Source organism: Mixophyes fleayi, chromosome 3 (genome assembly GCF_038048845.1).
Source record: "Mixophyes fleayi isolate aMixFle1 chromosome 3, aMixFle1.hap1, whole genome shotgun sequence".
Classification (NCBI taxonomy): domain Eukaryota; kingdom Metazoa; phylum Chordata; class Amphibia; order Anura; family Limnodynastidae; genus Mixophyes; species Mixophyes fleayi.
Window position 1 is genome coordinate 6,726,904 of NC_134404.1, and position 24,359 is coordinate 6,751,262.

Here is a 24,359-nt window from a genome sequence, read left to right on the forward strand (position 1 = left end):
AGGGCAGAGTGTCTGGATGCAGAGGGGGCATTTTTGCATACAACTAAATAAGTATTTCTGTCCTGACCTAAATACTTATTACTTCTAAAACAGGACTGCTCAATAATTATTTTGGAGTGGTGCTTTGAAAAAATTTGGAGACTTTAAGGGTGCCGCGAACTGCAAAAGTTTGGGAACCACTGACCTAGAGCATTGGACAATACACGCCCGTCTCCTGATTTCCAGATCCCCGTCATAGTTCGTGGTTAAACCTCCTGTATAGTATGTGTGATGGAAGTATGTGGGGATTCCAGCCACATCCACATATATTCTTTACATGTATTTCATGACCTGCCGCCGTCTGCACTACAGCATCTTGCATAGCTTACCTCCTGCAGTTCCTGTATGCTAAGAACAATGTTTGAACTTTGCCACTATGTGAATCTGACTTGTATTACCTGCATACCACCAGTGGTGTTGCTGTCTCACCATTGTACTTTCCATTACACTAGTAGGAGTTACCTCCTTTCCTAATAAGCACCCACACCTGTTTCACTGCCTTACCCACCAAATTGTGTCAGTTCATTGTTGTCTTGCCTGCTGCTGCTGATTCTTAAGAGTATCCTGTGTCCTGTTCCAGTTTGTTTCTCGGTTTTGTGGCTTATCTTCTGAACCAGACTATGACTCTGTTGTTGAATATGCTCCAGCTCATTCCCTTGTACCTTTGTGGCTCTCCTGGCTTTTGAGTCTTTGGCTTGTTTGCATCCCCTCTATTCTGACACCCGTGGATTGATCCAGTGCCTCGTGCCTCCTGGCAAAACCTTGATCCCTGACTACCGTGGTTCATCCAGTACCTCGTGCATCATGCCTCCTGAATAAACCTGCTATCTTGCCATCTGTGACTCATCCAGTACCTCATTCCTCCTGAGTAAACCAGGTATCCTGCCATCCATGGTTCTTCCAGTGCCTTGTGCCTCCTGAGTCTACCACGTATCCTGACACTGTGGTGCATCCTGTGTCTTCAGCTATCTCTGCTTCTCCAGCCTCTGAGCTAGGTCTGGTATCAGGCTACTCTGTAGTGACTCTACGACTTCCTGAGTTATTCAAGCTATAATTGCCAGTCCTGCTGTTGTATCTGCTGCCTTGAGCTGTGTTGTCGTTTATCATTTACTGCACCATTCTTTGACTGTGAATCTCTGCCTTATAAAGACACCTTATTTTTACACTATCATCTCTCTGGAGTTGATGCTAGGAATCTTAACAGTGCATAAGTGTGCATTCTGCTCGCCTACCATTGGAGACAACCCATTGGAAGGGGGGCTGGGGGCTCCTGGAACATGCTTAAAATAACCTTTAAAGCTAAAAGATGTTCGCTTTGGGGAGTCAATATCATATTGAATGTTGCAGGGAATTCATGCTCTTGCAGGAGGCAGAAAGCTCACCCTTCACATGTCATTTTTATATTTTCTATAGAAGTGTCATTTTTGTAAATGATTTGTAGCGTAAGCATTGTGGATTCATTTTGCATAATAAACAATGTTATAAATCAAATGGAATTTGGATTAATTCAAGTAATATACAATACTGTTAAAAAGTTTTAGGCAGGTGTGAAAAAAAATGCTGCAAATGAAGAATGATTTCAAAAATAGGAGTGTTAATGGGTTATTTATATAAATTAGCAAAATGCAAAGTGAATGAACAGAAGAGAAATCTAAATCAAATCAATATTTGGTGTGACAACCCGTTGCCATCAAAACAGCATCAATTCCTCTAGGACAAAGTCAGGGATTTTGTAGGATTATAGTCAGGTGTATAATTAACCAATCACAGCAAACAGATGATAATGATCATTTTCATATGTTGGTTGGAACACAGTCATTAACTGAATCAGAAACAGTTGTGTAGGAGGCTTAAAACTGGGTGAAGCACAGCCAAAGTCTGTTGCAAAAGTGAGGTTGTTGAAGACAGCTTTATGTCACACGTCATAGACCATGGCAAGACTGAGCACAGCAACAAGACACAAGGTAGTTATACTGCATGAGCAAGGTCTCTCCCAGGCAAAGATTTCAAAGCAGACTGAAGATGTGCTGTTCAAGCTCTTTTGAAGAAGCACAAAGTAACAGGCAACGTTGAGGACCATAGACACAGTGGTCGGCCAAGGAAACTTGTGCATCAGATGACAGACACATAATGTTTATTTCCCTTCAAAATCATAAGATGTCCAGCAGTGCCATCAGCTCAGAACTGGACAAAAACCAGTGTGACCCAGGTACCCCTGTTTACTGTTCGGAGAAGTCTAGCCAGATGTGGTCTCCATGAAAGAAGTGCGGCCAAAAAGCCATACCTTCGCATTGGAATCAAGGCCAAGCGACTCAACAATCTACGAAAACATAGGAACTGCGGTGCACAACAATGGCAACAGGTGCTCTGGACTGAGGAGTCAAAATAAATTTGAAATATTTGGCTGTAACAGAAGGCAGTTTGTTTGCCGAAGGGCTGGAGAGCGGCACAATAATGAGTGTCTGTAGGCAACGGTGAAGCATGGTGGAGTTTCTTTGCAAGTTTGGGTCTGCATTTCAGCAAATAGAGTTGGGGATTTGGTCAGGATTAAAGGTGTCCTCAATGCTGAGAGACACAGGCAGGTACTTATCCATCATGCAATACCAGGGAGGTGTCTGAGTGGCTCCAACTTTATTCTGCAGCTCGACAATGACCCCAAATATACAGCCAATGTCATTAAGAACTATCTTTAGCATAAACAACAAGGAGTCCTGGGAGTGATGATATGGCCCCTACAGAGTCCTAATCTCAACATCATCGAGTCTGTCTGGGATTACATGAAGAGATAGAAGGATTTACATCTACATCCACAGAAGGTCTGTGCAATTACATTCAATTCATCTCTTAATGCAAAGGACACTTACTAATGCTTGTGACTTGAAGGACGGAATGTGGGAGGGAGGGAGGGGTGGACAAACTTAGGCCATGTCCATTAGGGGCGTGCTGAGGGTGTGCCAATGCAGAAGAGGCTGATCCAAGCTCCGGGCTCCTCATAAATACGTCTCATTTGCACCAGCTACAGGACAGGTGTAAGCACCGACTGACAGTGTGTGACTACACATATGAATGGCACCAGCTAGCACAGAACATGTACATAGCAATATAGATGTAGAATCAAAGCGCAAACACTCAAAAACCTATAAAACACATATAGCACAGATTGGACGGCTATTCAACGCATCAAACAGAGTCTTTAGTCTGTATTTGTTATTGTTCTTTTCCAGATAATTTTCTTCAGAAAGGCCCCAAAAGATGTCACATGTATGAAAAAAGAAATGAAAAAAAGAGCTAATTTACTGTAATATTTTTTGTAAATTATGGGATTGTGCACCATAAAATATCCTCCTATCAATATATATTGGTAAGGTGAGTTTACTATTACCACCATGTGTTGTGCTTTCTGTTCCTTACAATAGCCCCTCTCGTCATTGTCCTTACTTCATACAAGCAGAGCGATTCGTTTCAAGGAGACTGAAATAAGTTCAGCTGTAGTCGCTTCCTTTAATCAAAAAGCTATTTTCTTGTGGTTCTTTTACTTACCGATAGTCAGTATATATGCAAAATAAACAAAGGGACCAAATATAGCATATTACCCTTAGAAATACCCTTTAATAGCCATAATACAAAGCCGCACTCCCACTAAAAATGGAATGCATAGTAAATGAATGAATGAATTATTTTAGAGTAGAAGCAAATTCACTCCTGCCCAAGTCTATTGAGTATGTCAGTGACTAGATGAGAATCAAGGTCCTGGGATGAACAGCTGGCATACAATATCTATCCAGACGGGTGGTTTGCCTATGATCCCAGTCATTCCAACGCGTTTCGACCCATTCACTGGAGTCTTTGTCAAGGCCTGTGGGAGGTTTAAACCCGGCTTCGTTCTTATAACATGTCCAGCTAATCGCATCATACTTACAATTCATTGCATAAAAAAAAAACACATAAATCTTATTACATAAATTACATCTTGTGTGATTGTGTTTATATATGTGACAATTCATTATTTCTCAATTAATATTCATAACCTAATTCATACATAAAAGATGAACTGTTTCTAATCAGGGGGCAGGGATATACAAAATCCATTTATCGTATTTTCATAAAATAAAATTTAAACTGTGATTTATATAATTATAAGTTCTTTCCACTCCTTCAAACGTCTAATAATTAAAGTACTATCCTATTTACACAGTACAAATTGTAACCTCTCTCTACAAAGACACAGAGAGACGTCGTCACAGGAACAGACAGACGTCTAGAGCCTGATTCATAAAGGCAGGTATGTGCCGATTTTGTGTATATCGTACGAAAAATCACCGGGAGATACGGCCTTGTAGGACACTTACTACAGATGGCGACTTCGGTGAGTGAATGGGGTGGGGAAGGGGCATTTCGCCTGAGTCAATGTACATTAGGGGCGTTCCAAACTCAAGCGCACGTGGCCATGTCCAAGACCAGCTCTGAGCATCTCAGAGTTACTTGTTTTTCTGCCATATCTCTTGCTCCAGCTACAGCGCTAGTCTAAGTCCTGATCACTAGTGATACGACTGGGTATACATGCTATAACATGTGTTTGCAATCACGAGCAAGTGTAAAAATGTATTTTATGCTCAGTAGAAATTAACAACATCCTAATAAATATTTTTCATAGAAAAAAAAATAAAAAAAATAATATTACTTTATTTTAACCGTTTTAATGTTAACGCCTTTATTATTAACAGGTGACATTAATTCAACTTTTTTTTTTATTTCCCTATGCGCTCTTTTGCTCATTTATAATCCTCAGCAGTATGGGATATATCCTGCAGCGTCCCATGTAGTAGAGCCCAGCAGACATACAACAGCGCACGTATCCTAAGATCCGCGCCTTGATGAATCCGGGTGGAAACAAAACCTAAATACGTGCGTGTAACACTGAACGCGGGCTGCGCTCAGAATACATACCTTGATGAATCAGCCCCTTAGTGTCCTGCAGTCATTACTTATAAACGACTTATTTTATCAGTGAACACATGAAAAGCACAGAACATGTGTGTGCTAGTAGGAGAAACTATACAAGCGCGAGAACAATTGCTTCCTATACCCGGTATAATCAGAAAATGAAGGAGAGGTGATATAAATAAATAAATAAATCAACCAAGAACTTTTATAAAAAAATATTCAATTGAGTAGAAATATATGAACATAATGAACAACATAGCTGTACTACTTGCTCAACCACTCCCTACCCATGCTACAGTTATTTCAGTCCCCTATCTCATCACTGTGCTTTCAATTCTACTTAATGCTTTGTCTGCCATCACAAGTAGGAAGAAATGATACTGAATTTGAACCACTCTCCTCTCTCATGACTCTGCAAAAACTCAGCTATTCAATCACCTGCTCTTTATTATTCTCCATTGAACACTTCCACCCATTCCCCCACATGGCTCCCACATCATTACTCTATACTATCCAGACATCCAGGAATACACTACATTTGCTGCAGCCTAGCTCTGCACTACTTATCTGATTACACAGGACATTGCAATTAGGTAATTCCTTAATTCCCTCATTTTTGCTATTTGACTCATAAATCCCAATGCTTGCCAAGATATTTTTCTTTCTCTCTTTTCATGGCATTATCTTCAGGACTATATCATCCCTCACCCATCCTGCAACACACACCTCTGTCCACATTGCCCCTTCATTACTTCACTCATCTCTAGTGAACACTCATGAACTGTTTTCCTATTTAAATTCAATAACTTTAACAGCCTCACCCTGCCGCCAGAAACTAAAAAAACACACATCTTACAATCATCTTTCCTACCTTTCTTCCTCCCTGCTTCTATTAGCTGGTGATATATCACGTAATCCAGGTCCCCCTCAATTCTCCCACACGCATATATCTGAACACTACAGAAATCCAGCAAACCTCAAACGCATCACCTGTTTCCCCTCTCTTCCAAAGTCCTTTAGATGTGCCCTTTGGAATGCACGCTCTCTTTGTAACAAACTTACCTCCATTCATGATCTCTTCCTCTCAAACAACCTAAACCTTCTAGCAATAACAGAAACATGGCTCACGCAATCGGACACTGCCTCACCTGCAGCCCTTTCACATGGTGCTCTCCATTTCACCCACACCCCCAGACCAGGAGGCAGACAAGGAGGGGGGGTTGGACTACTTCTTTCCCCACAGTGCACGTTCACAGTTCTACAAAGTGTCCCATCACTCACGTTCACATCTTTTGAAGTACATGCTGTTAGGATTTTTAACCCATTCTCTATGTGTGTTGCTGTCATCTATCGCCCCCCTGGTCCATACCAACAATTTCTTGAACACTTCTCTGCATGGCTCCCTCACTTCTTATCTACTGACACCCCACCATCATCTTGGGTGATTTCAACATCCCTATATCTAATCCACGTTCCAATGCTGCTTCCAAACTAATCTCTCTAACATCCTCACTTGACCTCTCCCAGTGGATTGAATCTGCTACTCATCAGGATGGCCACTGTCTTGATCTTGTTTTCTCTAGACTATGCTCAGTTTCTCATTCCTTAACACTCCTTTCCCCCTCTCGGATCATCACCTTATTAGCTACTCGCTCACCCCCAGTTCTTTACTCTCCCTAGTGTCAAAGTCTTCCAAGCCTCCTCCCAACCGCAGGAATTTCAACTCTATTGATTTTCAACAGTTTTCCACCTCTCTTCAACACCTTCTCTTCCCAATTTCTACATTCTCCTCCCCTGATCGGGCAGTACCCCATTTTCATCGAACCCTAGTAACTGCCCTGGATCAAGTGGTTCCAGCAACCAACCGTGGTACACTACAGTAACATGAACTCTACAAAAACTTTCTCGTAAAGCTCAACCTTCTAGCAATAACAGAAACATGGCTCACGCAATCAGACACTGCCTCACCTGCAGCCCTTTCACATGGTGCTCTCCATTTCACCCACACCCCCAGACCAGGAGGCAGACAAGGAGGGGGGGTTGGACTACTTCTCTCCCCACAGTGCACGTTCATAGTTCTACCAAGTGTCAGAACGTCACTGGCGTAAATCTTGTACCTCTAATGATTTCATCACATATACTGATATCTACCACTCCTATAGAAATGCTCTGGACACTGCTTAACAAACCTACTTCCAATCACTCATCTATGCTCAGGCTTCTAACCCCAAACGCATCTTTAACACATTTAAATCTCTTCTGAATCCTCCTGCCCCATATCATCCAACTACCATCAGTGCACAGGATCCTCACAACTCTCTCCTCATACAAACGCTACAATCCCTAGGTCTTGAAGGCACTGTCCTATCCTGGTTCTCATCCTACCTATCTAATCGCTCTTTCAGTGGTTATTTCTATGGATCCACCTCTGCTCCGCTTCCTTTATCAGTTGGAGTACCACAAGGCTCAGTCCTAGGTCCTCTGCTATTCTCTATCTATACCACTTCTCTTGGAAAACTAATAAGCTCCTTTGGATTTCAGTATCATCTCTATGCGGATGATACACAAATTTATCTATCCTCTCCTGATCTTTCACCATCTGTGTTGTCTCGACTGTCTTTCTGCCCTTTCATCTTGGATGTCTTCTCACCAACTCAAACTTAATCTTTCAAAAAATTAATAATATTCCCACCCAAAAACAGAAGCTTCCTGCCTGACATTTCTATTTCTGTTGATAACATGACCATAAATCCAACCCCACAAGCTCGTTGCCTAGGTGTAATCCTTGATTCACAACTGTCGTTTATTTCCCACATCAACTCTATATATAAATCATGTTACATACACCTAAAGAACATTTACAGAATACGCACATATCTGACACAAGACACCGCAAAAACATTAATTCATGCACTCATCATCTCCCGCATCGACTATTGCAATTCCCTCCTTACTGGTCTTCCCAAAGTCAGACTTGAACCCCTACAATCTATTTTGCACGCAGCGGCTAGATTGATTTTCCTTGCAAACCGTTCTTCCTCTGCTGAGCCACTCTGTCAGTCTCTATATTGGCTGCCTGTATTTCAACAAATCCAATATAAAATTCTTCTACTAACATACAAGGCCATCAACAAAATTGCACCGACATACATTTCCTAACTTGTCTCAAACTATCTCCCAACTCGACACCTCCGTTCTGCCCAAGATCTACGTCTCTCTTCCACTCTCATCACATCCTCCCATTCTCGGTTACAGGATTTTTTATGATATTCCTCAACCACCATCTTAATCTCCCTAGGTTACCCTATTACCATCCTCTACACTGTTAACACAAGACAACAACCCTCTGACCAACACTGCAACACACACAGCCCACTCAGTACTTTTACCTTTGCGTTCTAGCTGGTCCATTGTGCAATATGATGTAGCACATGCCCTTGTGTTTCAGACTCCCATTGTCCTATAGATTGTGAGCAGGGTTCTCTTACCTCTCTGTCTGTATGTATTACCCAGTATTGTCTTATCAATGTTTGTTCCCAATTGTAAAGCGCTTTAGAATTTGCTGGCGCTATATAAATAAATGTTGATGATGATGATGATGACCACTCACTCTGCAGCGAGCTCACAGGCCTGTTACTTACCAGAGACAAAACCTGAACACAGAACAAGAAAGAAAACAACTGTGCTGTGTAGATTGGACACTAATTCAAATAAAAGTAATATTAATCCATCCTATATACAAATATAGTACAAAAAAGAGGGTCTCTAAGGTAAAAAGCAGTAATTTAATTCACACACAATATATAAAACACGTATTTAGAAATAGGACACATAAAGAATGTGCACAAACAAGCAAAAGAAAGTTCCAGCAATATCTCCAATTCAATCCAACACCATCTTAATGGGACCTGGGGGTAAATGTATCAAGCTGAGATTTTTCTGTCAGGTTTGAAAAACCAATCGGATTCTAGCTGTCATTTATTTAGTACTTTCTACAAAATGACAGCTAGAATTTGATTGGTTGCTATAGGCAACATCTCAACTTTTCAAACCCACCGGAAAACTCTCAGCTTGATACATTTACCCCCTGGTCTAAAAGAAATCTCCTGAGGAATCCCGGTAGCACTAATATTAGGGAGAAAATATATCCCCATTCAATGAGGTCACATGCTCCAATACGGATCCCACTATTCAAGTGTCACGGAGAAACCAAGGTCCTCGATATAAAAACACTCTAGATCAATTATTGCCACCTAATCCTTCTGTTCCAGAAACGGGTATAATAGCAGTCCCAATATAAGACAAAGAACCGTCTTACCAATGTCCTTGCATATAACAACCCTCTGGAGGGTAATCAGAATGAACATGCATGGAAAAGAGAACCGGGCAGCCCGTTTGTACCATCTCCACAGTCCACTGGTGGGTGCAGTGAGAAAGAGAAAGTATCAGAGGGTACAGGAAAGGAACTGAGCAGGCTGTAGGTGCAGGATGAGGATACTATTGTAAAAGAAATTATGATCTTTTTAATTAAGCAATATATAGCTTTCATATAAACAGTTAATAATATGTAACTAATTGGCTTCTACTTTAACTACAGACCTTCATAGCTAAAGGAATTCCAATTAGATTAACGACTTGTTTTGCTTCAAAAGCTTAGATATAACTCATTTTCAGTAAAGATGAGCAAGATAAGCTGCCTGTCCTGCTCTAAGTAAGAAAGATTTACAGATGTCTTTGTACAACTGATTGAAGGTCATAACTACAAAGTAAAAAGATTGTGTTAATTATTATACTATGTAACCACAAGAGGGTACGCTATGTTTTCTGTATATCAATTCTCCAGTGCGCACTGTATACCTGAATTAGAAGGGATTTTACAAGTGGCAAAAGGTCTATTGCCTTTAACATTATTTGGAGGTTCCACTGAGATTCGAAAACCTTCCTGAAAACTGTGAAGGAGTCGGGGAGAGGCAGAACTAGGAACGACAAAACCGCGGTGGGTAGAAGTTTTATTCTGCTCTAAAAAAGGTCGTTGTTATTTCTGTGTCTTCTAAGATTCGTCAGTTTGATGTGAAGGTTCAAGAATACTCACCCTTCTGGTTCAGGTAAGATTCATTGGGGGGTATTTAATTGTCCGTGATTTCGCGATACTGCTACTATTTTACGCGTTTTAGCGTTAGCATAGAGTGCACACAATTCAATTCCCCTTATTTTACGCGTTTAAGTCGGAAATACGCAAATTCTTACCAAGCCCATAGAACAAGTGCAGGCAGTCTATTCAATTGTAAATTATCGCGTTACCGCATGTAGAATAAAATCGCGTTTAGTCATTTTTTCGATCGCACCATTGAAGGTGTTTTAAAAGCGTTAATGCATTCTTTAGTTTCAAAACTTATTTTAATATGGGTCTTTTTTTGTTAATATTATACTTATTAAACTTCTCTCAAATGATAATTGTGTATTAAAAAAAACTTTAATCCCATGAAAATAAAAAAGTTTGTAAAATGATATTTAAATACACCCCCTTTAGAAAAAAGCAAATGGTATAGTCCACTGGATTAAAATTTAAAACATTAGTTACATTTCTCATTTAACTGACCTGAGAGAACACTTTGCAGAGCTGTAGACTGAGCCAACTGTTTGGATTTGTATTTCTATTATATTTTTATCTAAAATTGTTAATAGTTTTATATCCAGCAGTATTGATATAGTTAAGGATTTGTATTTCTATATTTTTTTCAAAAACTGTTAATAGTTTTATATCTAGCAGTATTGATATAGTTAATTAATACTTAATTTTTTTATTTTATTATTTAAATAGAAATTTTTACAATTTACAAAGGCATTAGTAATGGAGCCATTTTCTATAACTGTTTGGCAGTTTATGTATGCAGCATGTATTGATGATTATGCACATGCTGGTTTGCTAGTTGGGGGACAGGAAGGAAATGCTTTTGAAATAGAGGAGAATGTTGCTGTGCATGTGGCTGCAAGTGAGGGAGAGAATGCTGTGGCTCCATTACTTGATGCAAGGCGTCGGGTCCCACGGCCCCGTCTGTACCGCACACGTCGGTTACTTGATGGGGTCCCTGAGGATGAGGTGATAAGATTATATCGCCTATCCTCAGATGCAATTTATTGCTTATATGACCTCCTTAAAGAGGACTTGGAACCAACAGTCGCCACAAACCATGCTGTGCCTGGATTGGCAAAGCTGCTTGGGACATTGCATTTTTTAGCGTCAGGAACTTTTCAACCGACATTGTCCGTAATTGCGGGTTTCTCCCAACCCACATTTTCACGGAGTTTGTTCCAGGTCCTTAAAGCCATGAAAAAACATACTAAGGAATTTATTAAATTCCCACAGTCTGAATTAGAATGGCGGAAGGTCAAATCCAATTTTTATAGTGTGGCACATATGCCAAATGTCCTGGGTGCAATAGATTGCACCCATGTGGCACTCACACCTCCGCACAGAATGGAAGAGAGCTTTCGAAACCGAAAGCACTTCCATTCCATGAATGTGCAGATGGTGTGTGATGCCAGAAAAAAAATCCTAAATGTTTGTGTTGCCTTCCCTGGTTCCTCTCATGATTCTTTTATTTTGCAGAATTCAGGACTGTTCAAGAGGTTTGAGGAGGGAGATTTTCCTCTTGGATGGCTCCTGGGTAAGTTATATCAAGGTAATCGCTATTAATAATTATTTCTAAAATGAGAAGAACAGTAATAAAAAAAATAAAAATTTTTATTAGGTTATGCAGGATATGGGAGCCGGCCCTGGTTGCTCACTCCAGTGTCCAATCCAATTTCTGATGCTGAAAAAAGGTACCAAGCGGCACATATAGCCACCAGAGGTGTAATTTGGGCTACTTAAGAGCCGGTTCCGATGTTTGGACAGGTCCGGCGGTGCGCTTCTGTACTCACCATCAAAAGTTTGCCTTATTGTTATTGCTTGCAGCATACTGCACAATATCTGTTTGGCAAATAATTTGGAGGTAGAGATAGATCCTGCTGTTTTACAGGATCAACACCTTTCTTCAGCCACAGCATTTGGTCGGGAAACAGGAACTCGTGAGCGCCAGCGTTTAATTTTGGATTTTTTTTCATGTAAGTGTGAATTTTCTTATGTCATAATTTTTTTTAGAAATATAATTTAAATAATAACTAATACTTTATCTTTTTTTTTTTTTTTTTCAGGACTTCAAATTAATTAGTGGGAGATATCTCAAACAATCCTTGTTCAGTGTTCGGTTAAAGTTTTTTTTTATATATATATATATATATATATATATATATATATATATATATACATATATATATATACCGTATATACTCGTGTATAAGCCGAGTTTTTTAGCACATTTTTGTATGCTGAAAAAGCCTTCTCGGCTTATACACGGGTGAACTAACCTGGTGTCCGGTCCCTGAGCTCCTATCTTCCGCAGTGGAACGCATGTGCGTTCCACTGACAGGAAGTTCGGCATTTGGAACGCAAATGCCGAACTTCCTGTCAGTGGAACGCACTGCGGGGTAAGTGAAAGGCTGTCTCGCTCGCTCTCTCGCTGTTTTGCTGTCTCTCTCGCTGTCTCGCTCGCTGTCTCGCTGTCTCTCTCGCTGTCTCGCTGTCTCGCTGTCTCGCTGTCTCCTTGTAAAGTATATTTGTTGCGCTGGTCAGGAAACAGTGTGGCTTTATATTAAGTTGGTGCACATTGTAAAATAGAGCAGCTAATAGGTCCATGAAAATATTGTGCCAAATATACAGTAAAGTAAAGTAAAAGGTTAAAGTGTGGACTATTTGCAAGCCATCACATCTCCATTAAAATATATGGAAGACATGTAGTGCATGTTCATTTAAGATAAATAGACTAATGCATACAAGACCATTCACAATTATCCTTGGAATGCCTGGTTTTTGGGAGTGTGAGTAAAACGAGAATGAATGGCACATAAACATTTAAAGTCCTCTAATATGGACTTTAATAGACCTACAAAAGATCTGGTGAGAATCCCTATAGAAATGTTTGAGTTATGACATCATTTTTTAAGACTGTGATTATCCTGAGTGTTTAAAACTCTGACTGAAATTACAGTAATTAAACAGAAATGAGCTTTTGAAGAAAAAAAAATTACCAGTAGCTGCTGCATTTCCCACCCTAGGCTTATACTCGAGTCAATAAGTTTTCCCAGTTTTTGGTGGTAAAATTAGGTGCCTCGGCTTATATTCGGGTCGACTTATACTCGAGTATATACGGTATATATATATATATATATATATATATATATATATATATATGTTTTTATTTTAAAATAAGTTTAATGTTAATAACAGTTAGTTAAGATTTTAAAAGGATGATTGCAGACGGAACCAGCGACTGGATTTTGAAGACCAAGTCCATGACACTTTGCAAGAGTCAGCTTCTTGGCCAGGTGGGTGTCATCATTTTTAAACTGCACTATGCTATGTTCTGTGTAATGTAACCTTATGTAAAGTATCACTACTGACACATATTCACACTGAAATTACCTTTTTTTATCTTTTCCTTTCTCCAAAATCTACCTGTCACAACCATTTGACTGTGGATTGCAGACGGAAACAGCGACTGGATTTTGAATACTGCATGGATTATTGACCCACTTGTATTGATTTTTTTTTGTTATATATAATGTATACTGTTGAAATACCACATAAATCTAAACTATAAGAGAGATGATTGTTTGGTTGTACAAAAAAAAGTTAATCACTCTTTAAAATGTATTAATACATTTTTTATAACCAATTTGATGTGTTGAACTAATATTTCTTTTCCTATTATATTGTACAACAATCTATATAGATTATAATAATGAAAGACACATATTTTAAAGAAAAAATTTTTTTTTTTTTAATAATTAACATATTTTCTTTGTGCAATAAAATTTCTATATCATTAAGTATTTTAGTTTTCTGTTGTCTTTGCTTTTCTCCAATTTCTTGTATTTTTCACAGTAGTTCTTCTATCCTCTTCAGTCGTCTGTGAATTAGGAAAAAAATATGTTTTAATTTTAACAATTTTTTTTACAATTGTAAAAAACATTAGCATATAAAAATATTTTTCATATACATTTATATATCAATAACATACCATGGTTAATTATATGTTAAACTAAATTCTTGTCTTCTTTGGGATAACATCATGATTTGTAGCATAGACCATTAGATAATTATAAAATCTTCTATCTGAAGGATTTAAACAGAAAAAATTTATATATAATACCTAATAATATAAAATGTAACATAATCAGATTAATGTAAACACAAATATATATTACACTTACCATTGTTAAATATTCTTCCACTATTTGAAGGATTACCAGCATGTTTTCATACTAACTTTATGTATTTTCAACTGCAAAATAAAATATATATTTTTTTAAAAATACATACATATACGCATATTCATATACACATATACCTATATATATATATATATATACCTATATATATATATATATATTATATATATATATATATATATATATATACACACACATATATATGTATAAATGTGTGTGTATATATATCTATATATGTATATATGTATATATATGTATATAACAAAAATGTATATCTTTATGAACTTTTAAAAATATCCAAATACATACCTTTTTACATGTAAGGTTCATTGTGATCATCAAAATGAAATATTTCAAAATGTTCAAACATTGAAAACTTTTAAAACTTGTTGCTCCATATTTATAAATGAATCAATTATATCTTCTATTTCTGAAAAAAAATAATAAAAAATAAAAAAAATTAATAAACACATCATCATAGATATAAACATATATACATACCTTCAGATAAACATGTTGAAGGTTCCTCTGTGTCCACAGCACCTTCCACGAGTACAGGATCCAGGACCTCAGACAGCCTCACTTCCCAGGGTTTCATGCTGATATTTGCAGGTTTCCCACCACCAGTTCCTTTTGCGTGCCTCTTGGACGCAGCCATCTTCTTCTTTACAATCCGCTTGCAGTCCCTGAAACGTTTCCTGCAATGCTCAACAGATTTTGGAACTTGCCCACAAGAAGTCACCGTGTCAGAGATCTGACGCCAGATCTGGTTCCTCTGCTGGTGACTTGTGACATGTGCCCGTTTACCATAAAGTACATCATAGTTAGTTACTATCTTGTCCACCAGGATGTTGTTCTGCTGCTCAGAGAATCGAGGTGCTCTGGTGATGTTACTACCACCTTCCTCAGGATCATCACCATCATCTTCTTCTTCAGCCACTGAAGATTGCTGCGAGGGTCTGGTAGACACTTTTTGAAGGAATCTGTCTTCTTCTTTCTTGTGCTCGATCTCTGTCCTCTGTTCCATGCTGCCACTCTTCTCCACTGCTGATATCTTCTTCATCCTGGTGTACCTGTTCAGAAAGATTTTCCCTATGCTCCCTAGACATACTGATATATATATATATATATATATATATATATATATATATATATATATATATATGCTGCTATATATATAGCTGCTATGTAGCTAAAATAAATAAAACTAATGCTAGGAGATAAAAAGTAACTAAACTTTTATTTAATTGTGACTATTGCACACTTTTTCTGTATGCAGTATATTGATGTCTGCAATGAAATAAAATATGTGTGGTGTTGTGTAGTGTTTGATGTAGTGTGTGGTGTTAGTACTGTGTAAAAATATAACTTACTAAAGGACTGTGTAATGCACAATAAAATGTATGCAAATAATGTGAAAATAATGAAAAAATGTATATAAAGCTGCAAAAAGAACAATCCAGAATCTCACAAAACCAGAGGGTCTCAGGAATCAGCCACCAGCATCGAAATCTCTGCAAAATGGCACTTTGCAGAAAAAAAAATTTTTTTCATAGAAATGTGGGCAGGAAATCGCGAACGGTGGGAAAAGTGTAAAAAAAAAAAGAACATCGTACAAGAAGGATATTACGCGATAAGGGGCTGGGTTAGGTATTACTATTGAATACCGTCATTTCCGGAAAGTTGATTTTTTGCGATGTCCGCGGTTCCGCTTATTCGCGATATATTACGCGAATAAGCAGACAATTGAATACCCCCCATTGTTTGTATTTTGTTATATTTTGTCATATTGTTAATTGCTTAAATGTCTGTTGTTGAAGAAAAGTGTACAATAATATTTAAATTAACAACTGAAGTAGAGTTAACAGTATTTGTGCTGGTAGAAATTCGAGAAAACCTTTAATATTAAAGGGTCATTCTTTTTGGCTATTGATTGTACAACATGAATTGATCAAAGAAAATTTGTGGGTAAATTGTGGAAAAAAAATACCACGTGAAGGTTTAGAAGGTGCAATATTTGATATTTGGCAAAGATAAAGTAAAGTGATAAGAGAAAGGTTCTGTATATGTGTGATTAGGGTGTCTTTCTGAATCTCAGGAAGGGCATACTCCTATAAGTATGGGAAACTCAGGTACTACTTCCAGTAAGGGACCCAGGTGAGCATGGATATTATGAAAATGATAGATGGTGAGGCAACCCTGAAGGGTAAGAGTAAATTATTTCAGCGGGGCGGTTTAGACTTCGAGGTGGGGGAGAGTTTTAGTCCCAGATAAGTTACGAGCATTATGGAAAACACAAAATCAATATAAGAATATAAGGAGGGTGAAATAGAATGTTGGATGCAAACAGCTGAGTTGTTGGAATATGAGACAGAATGTGATGAAATGAATGAAATGATAACTGATTTGCAGTTTGGTGATAACCCACTAAGATAGAGAAATAACAAGGGACCAAATTGGGAATCTCCTGTTTGTGGAGTAATCTTAGTACAGAAATGTATATGTGTATTTGCTGTCACTTTAATCCACTAAAGCAGGGTTGTCCAACCCACGGCCCGCGGGCCGCATGCGGCCCAGCACGCCTGTTAATGTGGCCCAGAAGGAGTTTTGGTTGTGGCAGGGGGCAGCACTATTAATGGAAAAAAAAAATCCTGCAAAAAAAAAAGAAAAGAAAATACTTACCTTGCGGTCACATCAGCTGGTTCTCCGGCTCCCTCCCTTGTCTCCTCCTCCGTACGGTGCTCGCAGTGAATGTCGGGCGTGATATCATCACGCCCAACATCCATTGCGGAGCGCAGCACAGAGGAGACACCTGCGCGAGAAGAACAATCAGCAGCACAGAATTGGAGAAAAGAAGAGAAGAGGACAGGAGAACAAGCTGATTAAAAGGTAAGTTAAGGGGGATTTTTTTTATTATTTCAAGGGACGCTGACCAGTGAATAAAAGTCACCTGGTCCTGGAGCATCATGGACCTTATCTCCCTGCTACATACTTCTACTTTTATTACTAATGGGGCATTATATATTATTCTCTTTGGCCCATTATAAGTTGTTATCCCTTAACTAACATAGTGGTGTAATTAGCAAACAGGTCACAATTTGGGGTCACAGTGATGTATATGTCAGGTACCGCAGGCCTGGTCAGGGCACCCTGATATACAATGCCTGGCATAAATGCACCTTAGTGATATTGCATAGAAACAATACAAAAAGTGATTATAGTATAATAACTAGAGAGGATTTTTTTGAACAGGGCGATTGAAAGGTAAGTATAGGGGGATTTGAAAAAAAAGTGATATATATATATATATATATATATATATATCACTTTTCTTCTCATATATATATATATATATATATGTTAACTATGTTTTCTATGGTTTTTTGGATGATCAGCTATCGTTACTGTTAGTGTATCTTATGTGCGGCCCAAACCAACTCGTCGTCTTCCAATGTGGCCCAGGGAAGCTAAAAGGTTGGACACCCCTGCACTAAAGCAAATTTGGGCGGAAAATGGGAAAAAATATTCTTACTGACATTTTTTTAATTTGGTCATTGTACAAACCTCTGAGGTTAATTTATTCTTTCTGGTTTTGTATTGTGACCCTTTCGCTGGACACAGTGATTGGGTCTTACTGCTAAGACAAGGGTAATTTGTTTTGTCTGTAATATTGTAATTTACAGGAACTAGACAGGTTTCAATATTGTAACTATCATTATTTATTTTGTGAATCTGTCATTAAAATGAGTTAAAAACAAGCTTTACTGAAGGGTCAGTTGCTACCAACATGTATAGGAAGAATAGTTGCAGAAGTCGAACAAAACTTACCTTCTCTGTAACGGGTACTGTTGATGTTGAAATTTAAAGCCATATAATCTGTGATATAAGAGGGGGCAGGTGGGTTGGGTACTGTGGATGTATGTATATGGGACAAAAATTACACATTGTGCATATGTTTAAAAAAAATAATTCTGTTTTACTACGTGTGAGTGAGATATAGAGAATGGAATATCCCCCCCTAGTCTGTGTTAAAGACTGCAGTGTGTAGAGAAAGGGAGGGGGGACTATGAGCAGAGGGGGGATGAAGCTGCATATTCTCTCCCTATTTTGTTCAGTGTGAAAGAGAATGACATATTTGATAATATATGTGTTTGATAGGAAAAAGTTTTTCGAATGTGCTTCAGTAATTCAAATATCTCTGGAGTGGTAACAATACTTTGAAGCTAATTAGTATTAATTGAATGCTGGGACTTGTAGTTCCACAGCTGTAAGCTGTAACATATCAGTTATTTTTATTTATTTTTTTCTCTCTCTTCCTCTTTTAGTAAGAAAGAAAGTGTTTTGTGGGGTACTGAAAAAATAATCTTTGTTTTCTGCTTTTTCACTTTTAAACTTGTATGAGTATAATTTTATTACATTTCTGGATATTGATTTGAAGGGATTTTTGTTAGTAATTTGGCTCGTGATACAGGGTTAGGATTCCAGCTAGGTTGTTTAGTTCTATTGTAGGTGTAAATGATTTATTATTTGGGGTAAGTAAGTAAAAAATGTTGCTTCAATGGATAAATGTATGTCTGCTGAAGTATACTCTGCCAGGAGAATGTTAGGTGAACCTTTGTGTGTGATTTAATGTCAGACCTGTAGACCAGGTAAATTGAAACCAAAAGAACCTACTGCCCCACCTGCATGCAACGCATAAAGCGATATGTCAGATGGAGCAGCAGGAGTCTTTCTAGTAGTGACAAAAAGCAGAAGGGGAGAACCTCCAGCAGCTGGTCAACCAGTCCCTCCTGCAGTCACTACAACATGGTATAAGCCCTGGAATAATACAGAATTAATGTCAATAGCAAAAGAAATACCAGGAATCAACCAATGGCAGCTTATAGATATATGTAAAGATTGCATACTCTCTATTCAGCTGCCTGGATAGATCTGGATGAAGCCATAAGGGCAGCACAGGCTATTTCACAGATTCAAATAAATGAAGTATCCGGTCCCGTTGGAGTAGCAGAACTAAAAAACTGTACATTCTGGGCACTTGTAGATTGGTGATTAATACATTGTACACAATTAATAGAACTGGCTCCAGCAGCTGTTAAACAAAAACAAGACACTCTTGCAGTAAGTAGATGATTTACTACTGTGTTGTGACAGTGAGTTTGAATGTGTGGAAGTCACAATCTTTCTTTTAAAGTTTTTTAACACAAGCTGGCTGCAAAAATACAATTCTTAGGACTCTGCATTTCTGAAGGGAAAAGCATTTGACAACAGACAGGAAAAAAAATCCATAACAAAGTAAATGGTCACGTACCCCACATGAACTTCGTTCCTGCTGCTGGACTAATTAAGTATAAGGCAGCTTTTGCTAATAGCCTCCAATGTCACAATAAAAGGGTCTACTAGTTTGAACACAGCTATATTATTATCATATCACTATCGCTGAGTTCAAAAGAGGGGAGAACAGTGACAGGGTGGACCTATAATAAGGAGGAAATTGAGATTAAAGCAGAGGTCACAGGAGAAGGTGCAGAAACAGAATATAACCTTTCTTTTCATTTTGTGACAGTCGTGATTGTCTCGAGTTACTGAATCTAGGAACAGCCAGTACTCCCCACATACGTGATGTTCCTATACCTGAGGCTGACCTGCAGCTCTTTGTGGATGGTTCATGGTACTACACAGAAGGAACCCCACACACAGGTTATACAGTCACCACAGAACAGACCCACTGACACAGGAACCACTACCTGCAACCTGTTCAGCCCAACAGGCCGAAGTGGCAGCTCTGACCTCAGCCTGTATTTACGCTGAAGGGGAGACGGTCGTCATGTACACTGACTTACACTGTGATTTTGGGGTAGCACATGATGATGGCCCTATATGGAGGAGCAGGGACTTCGTAGGATCTGCGGGTAAACCCATAAAGAATTCAAACTATGTATGGTCACTTTTTACAGCATTACAGCTGTCCAGACAAGTATCAGTGGCAAAATGTCAAAGCACACACTAGGAATGATAATATGCAGAACAAAGGTAACGCTCTAGTAGACCAAGCAGCAAAGCCAGCAGCTCTAAAGCCCTGACCTACCCCAGTCATGACTGTGAGTATTGAATCATCTGACTTTGAAACATAAAACCTTGCAGAGCTTTATCCCATCATGGCTCAGCTTGTACACAGAAAGGCTCACATATCATGTGATTACATGTTTAACATGTTAGAGAAAAATTTAATTGTGTCTGGCTTCTCCCAGTCAGCTCAGGCCTATGCATTGGTTGCACTAAATTTGCCCTTAATAACCCAGGTAAAACTGTGCCTGTACCCAAGAGACACACTGTCAAGATGTGTCCTACTATCCCTTCCAAAGACTACAGATAGATTTCATCCAGCTGTCAAAGGTCTCGGGCTATGAGTATGTCCTGGTCTGCATAGATCTTTTTTCAAACTGGCCAGAAGCCTGGGCTTTTAGAACATAAAACATAAAAACTGAAGCAAAGAAACTTCTAGCTGAAGTTGTCTGCAGATATGGGGTCCCAGAGGTCATCGGGAGTGACAGAGCTACCCACTGTACAGGGGAAATTCTAGGCCACTTCCTAGCTGAGGTAGGCATCACACAGGCTTTCCACACACCATACCGTCCACAGAGTGGTGGGAAAGTTGAAAGGTTAAATAGAACTATCAAATAAAAATGTATTTTTATTTTATAGGGCGCCTAGTGGCGCCCTATAAATAAAGATTATTAATAATAATAATAATAACAATGATGGCTGAGACTAATAAAACATGGTTGGAGTGTTTACCACTAGCTTTGTTTTCTGTAAGGAATACCCCAAATACTAAAACTACGCTAACTCCCTATGAGATACTGTTTGGAGCCCCCACTATGTTGAATGTTATTTTCCACAGCGATTACAGCATAAGCATGGTGATCCGACAGATTATGTGATAAATCTTTATAAAGAACTAACTAAAATCCACCATCAGGTTTTTGCTTCAATTCCAGACCCTGATCAAACCGAGGGAGCTCCCAGCCTTGAGCCGGGAGACTGGGTCTACAAAAAGAAACACGTCAGGAAAGGACTTGAGCCAAGGTTTGAAGGCCCTTTTCTAAGTGGGGGTCCTTTTTATTAGACCCTTACACACAAGAAACTGATCCAGATAAGAGGTTAACGTATCACAATTCCAGCACAAGAGAGCTACATGCACATTTGCAGGAGACTTGGGATAATAAGTTTGTGAACATGCATTATATGTTTGCTAAAGTACTGACTAATGTTAGTGATTGCTAGATATGTACACACTCCCCAATATCATCAAAAACCAGGTCAGCTGTACCAATTTCTTCGGATGAACTAAGATTGCAAGATAATGAAAATTGTAAGGCCCCTACCAGTCTAACAGGTCAAGTGTTTAGTAATACCAAGGTATCATTATACAGTCAAGTCCATAAATATTGGGACATCGACACAATTCTCATATTTTGGGCTCTATGCACCACCACAAGGAATTTGAAATGAAACAAACAAGATGTGCTTTAACTGCAGACTTTCAGCTTTAATTTGAGGGAATTTACATCCAAATCAGGTGAACAGTGTAGGAGTTACAACGGTTTCTATATGTGCCTCCTGCTGTAAGAAGCCAGCTATGACCCCACAGAAACATGAGAACATTTATTATATGGACTATGTCTCAGATACGCAGGAAGGCTCAGATGAAGAAACCGAACAATATGACATAATGAATGATGTCTATTGTTTATTAATGATATACTTCTGTTTATTCTCTCTATCTTTCTCTCTCATTTAGTCTTTGTGTGAACACAAGTATACATAGCTAAAGGGTTCGCTAATGGCAATAATACTTATACATATACATACTACCGGAATGGAACTGCGGTTCCCACCCTATCATATCGTTAGGTTGGATAGGGTGAAGTAAGGTATATGTGGGTAGTTTTGCCTAGTAGGGACAGATAAGGCTTAATTAAGATGATCATTAGAAGGGAAATGTAAAAGAGATTATGATTTTTTTTTTAATTAAGCAATATATAGCTTTCATAGAAATAGTTAATCATTTTAACTAATTGGTTTCTACATTAACTACAGACCTTCATAGCTAAAGGAATTCCAATTAGATTAACAACTTCTGTATTAAGGATGAGCAGTTTTACTTCAAAAGCTTAGATATAACTCATTTTCAGTAATGATGAGCAAGATAAGCTGCCTGTCCTGCTCTAAGTAAGAAAGATTACAGATGTCTTTGTACAACTGATTGAAGGTCATAACTACAATGTAAAAGGATTGTGTTAATTATTATACTATGTAACCACAAGAGGGAATGCCTTGTTTTCCGTATAAATATTAGTATATCAGTTTCAGTAAAACAGAACTGATTATTCCAGACAACTGTATGTGTCTCAGATCAATTCTCCAGTGCGCACTGTATACCTGAATTAGAAGGGATTTTACAGATGGCAAAAGGTCTATTGCCTTTAACATTACTTTATGTTGGATCTCATCAATCTTTACTTTGAAGTAGGATGGAAGATCTTGGGGATTGATGAAGGGTGTTTTGTTTGGCAGTGACTAAGGGCTAGATTTACTAAGCTGCGGGTTTGAAAAAGTGGGGATGTTGCCTATAGCAACCAATCAGATTCTAGCTGTCATTTTGTAGAAAGTACTAAATAAATGACAGCTAGAATCTGATTGGTTGCTATAGGCAACATCCCCACTTTTTCAAACCCGCAGCTTAGTAAATCTAGCCCTAAAGCTTTTCAGGAGGGGAAAACAGCATCGGAGGATGTCCAGACTTACCAGTTAGATTCTTTAATGTGCCACAGGTGAGGTTGTGGTTGATGCTGTAAAGATTACCTGACACCGCTTTATCAAGGACTATTGCTAGTGTTTGGATAAGATGTGGTACTGCCACAGAAAACGAGAATGTAGAAAACAGAAGTTGTTGCAGAGGTGGAAAGTTGTTGAATATTTATAGAAATTATTTTTGTGCAGATATGAGCAGGTTTGGTACAGATTGAGAGGAAAGGGGTTGACGAGGAGGCGGAGTGAGTGTGTGTGTGTGTGTGTGTGTGTGTGTGTGTGTGGGGAGGAGTGTGTGTGTGTGTGTAGGGATAGTGTGTGTGTGGGGGGGGGTGAGTGTGTGTGTGTAGGGATAGTGTGTGTGTGTGTGGGGGGGGGGGGTGAGTGTGTGTGTGTAGGGATAGTGTGTGTGTGTGGGGGGGGTTGAGTGTGTGTGTGGGGGGAATAGTGTGTGTGTGGGGGGGAGGAGTGTGTGTGTGTGTGTGGGGATAGTGTGTGTGTGGGGGGGGGTGAGTGTGTGTGTGTAGGGATAGTGTGTGTGTGTGTGTGGGGGGGGTGAGTGTGTGTGTGGGGGGAATAGTGTGTGTGTGTGGGGGGGAGGAGTGTGTGTGTGTGTGGGGGGGAGGAGTGTGCGTGTGCGTGGGGGGGAGGAGTGTGTGTGTGGGGGGAATAGTGTGTGTGTGGGGGGTGATAGTGTGTTTGTGGGGGGGGAGGAGTGTGTGTGTATGTGTGGGGGGGATAGTGTGTGTGTGTGTGTGGGGGGGGTGAGTGTGTGTGTGGGGGGGATGGTGTGTGTGTGTGGGGGGGAGGAGTGTGTGTGTGTGTGTGGGGGGGAGGAGTGTGAGTGTGCGTGGGGGGGAGGAGTGTGTGTGTGGGGGGAGGAGTGTGTGTGTGGGGGTGATAGTGTGTGTGTGGGGGGGATAGTGTGTGTGTGTATGTGTGTGGAGGGGATAGTGTGTGTGTGTGTGTGTGGGGGCGGGGGGTGAGTGTGTGTGTGGGGGGGATAGTGTGTGTGTGTGGGGGGGAGGAGTGTGTGTGTGTGTGGGGGGGAGGAGTGTGTGTGTGGGGGGAGCAGTGTGTGTGTGGGGGGGAGGAGTGTGTGTGTGGGGGGGAGGAGTGTGTGTGTGGGGGGATAGTGTGTGTGTGGGGGGAGGAGTGTGTGTGTGGGGGGGAGGAGTGTGTGTGTGGGGGGGATAGTGTGTGTGTGGGGGGGATAGTGTGTGTGTGGG

General features: G+C 39.4%; 2 protein-coding genes across 2 annotated transcripts in view; both read right to left on the minus strand.

Annotated features, from left to right (window-relative positions):
• Positions 1 to 24,359, minus strand: part of LOC142143319 (uncharacterized) — a 55,147-nt gene that overhangs the window by 27,810 nt on the left and 2,978 nt on the right. The gene's annotated exons all lie outside the window — the stretch shown is intronic.
• LOC142142581 (myb-related transcription factor, partner of profilin-like) lies at positions 13,901 to 15,465 on the minus strand. The gene is made up of 3 exons (XM_075200463.1): positions 14,818 to 15,465; positions 14,299 to 14,369; positions 13,901 to 14,200 (listed from the first exon to the last, which is right to left on the minus strand). Exons 1-2 carry the CDS (start codon positions 15,377 to 15,379, stop codon positions 14,356 to 14,358), a joined length of 576 nt encoding a protein of 191 aa, XP_075056564.1. The 5' UTR covers positions 15,380 to 15,465; the 3' UTR covers positions 13,901 to 14,200; positions 14,299 to 14,355.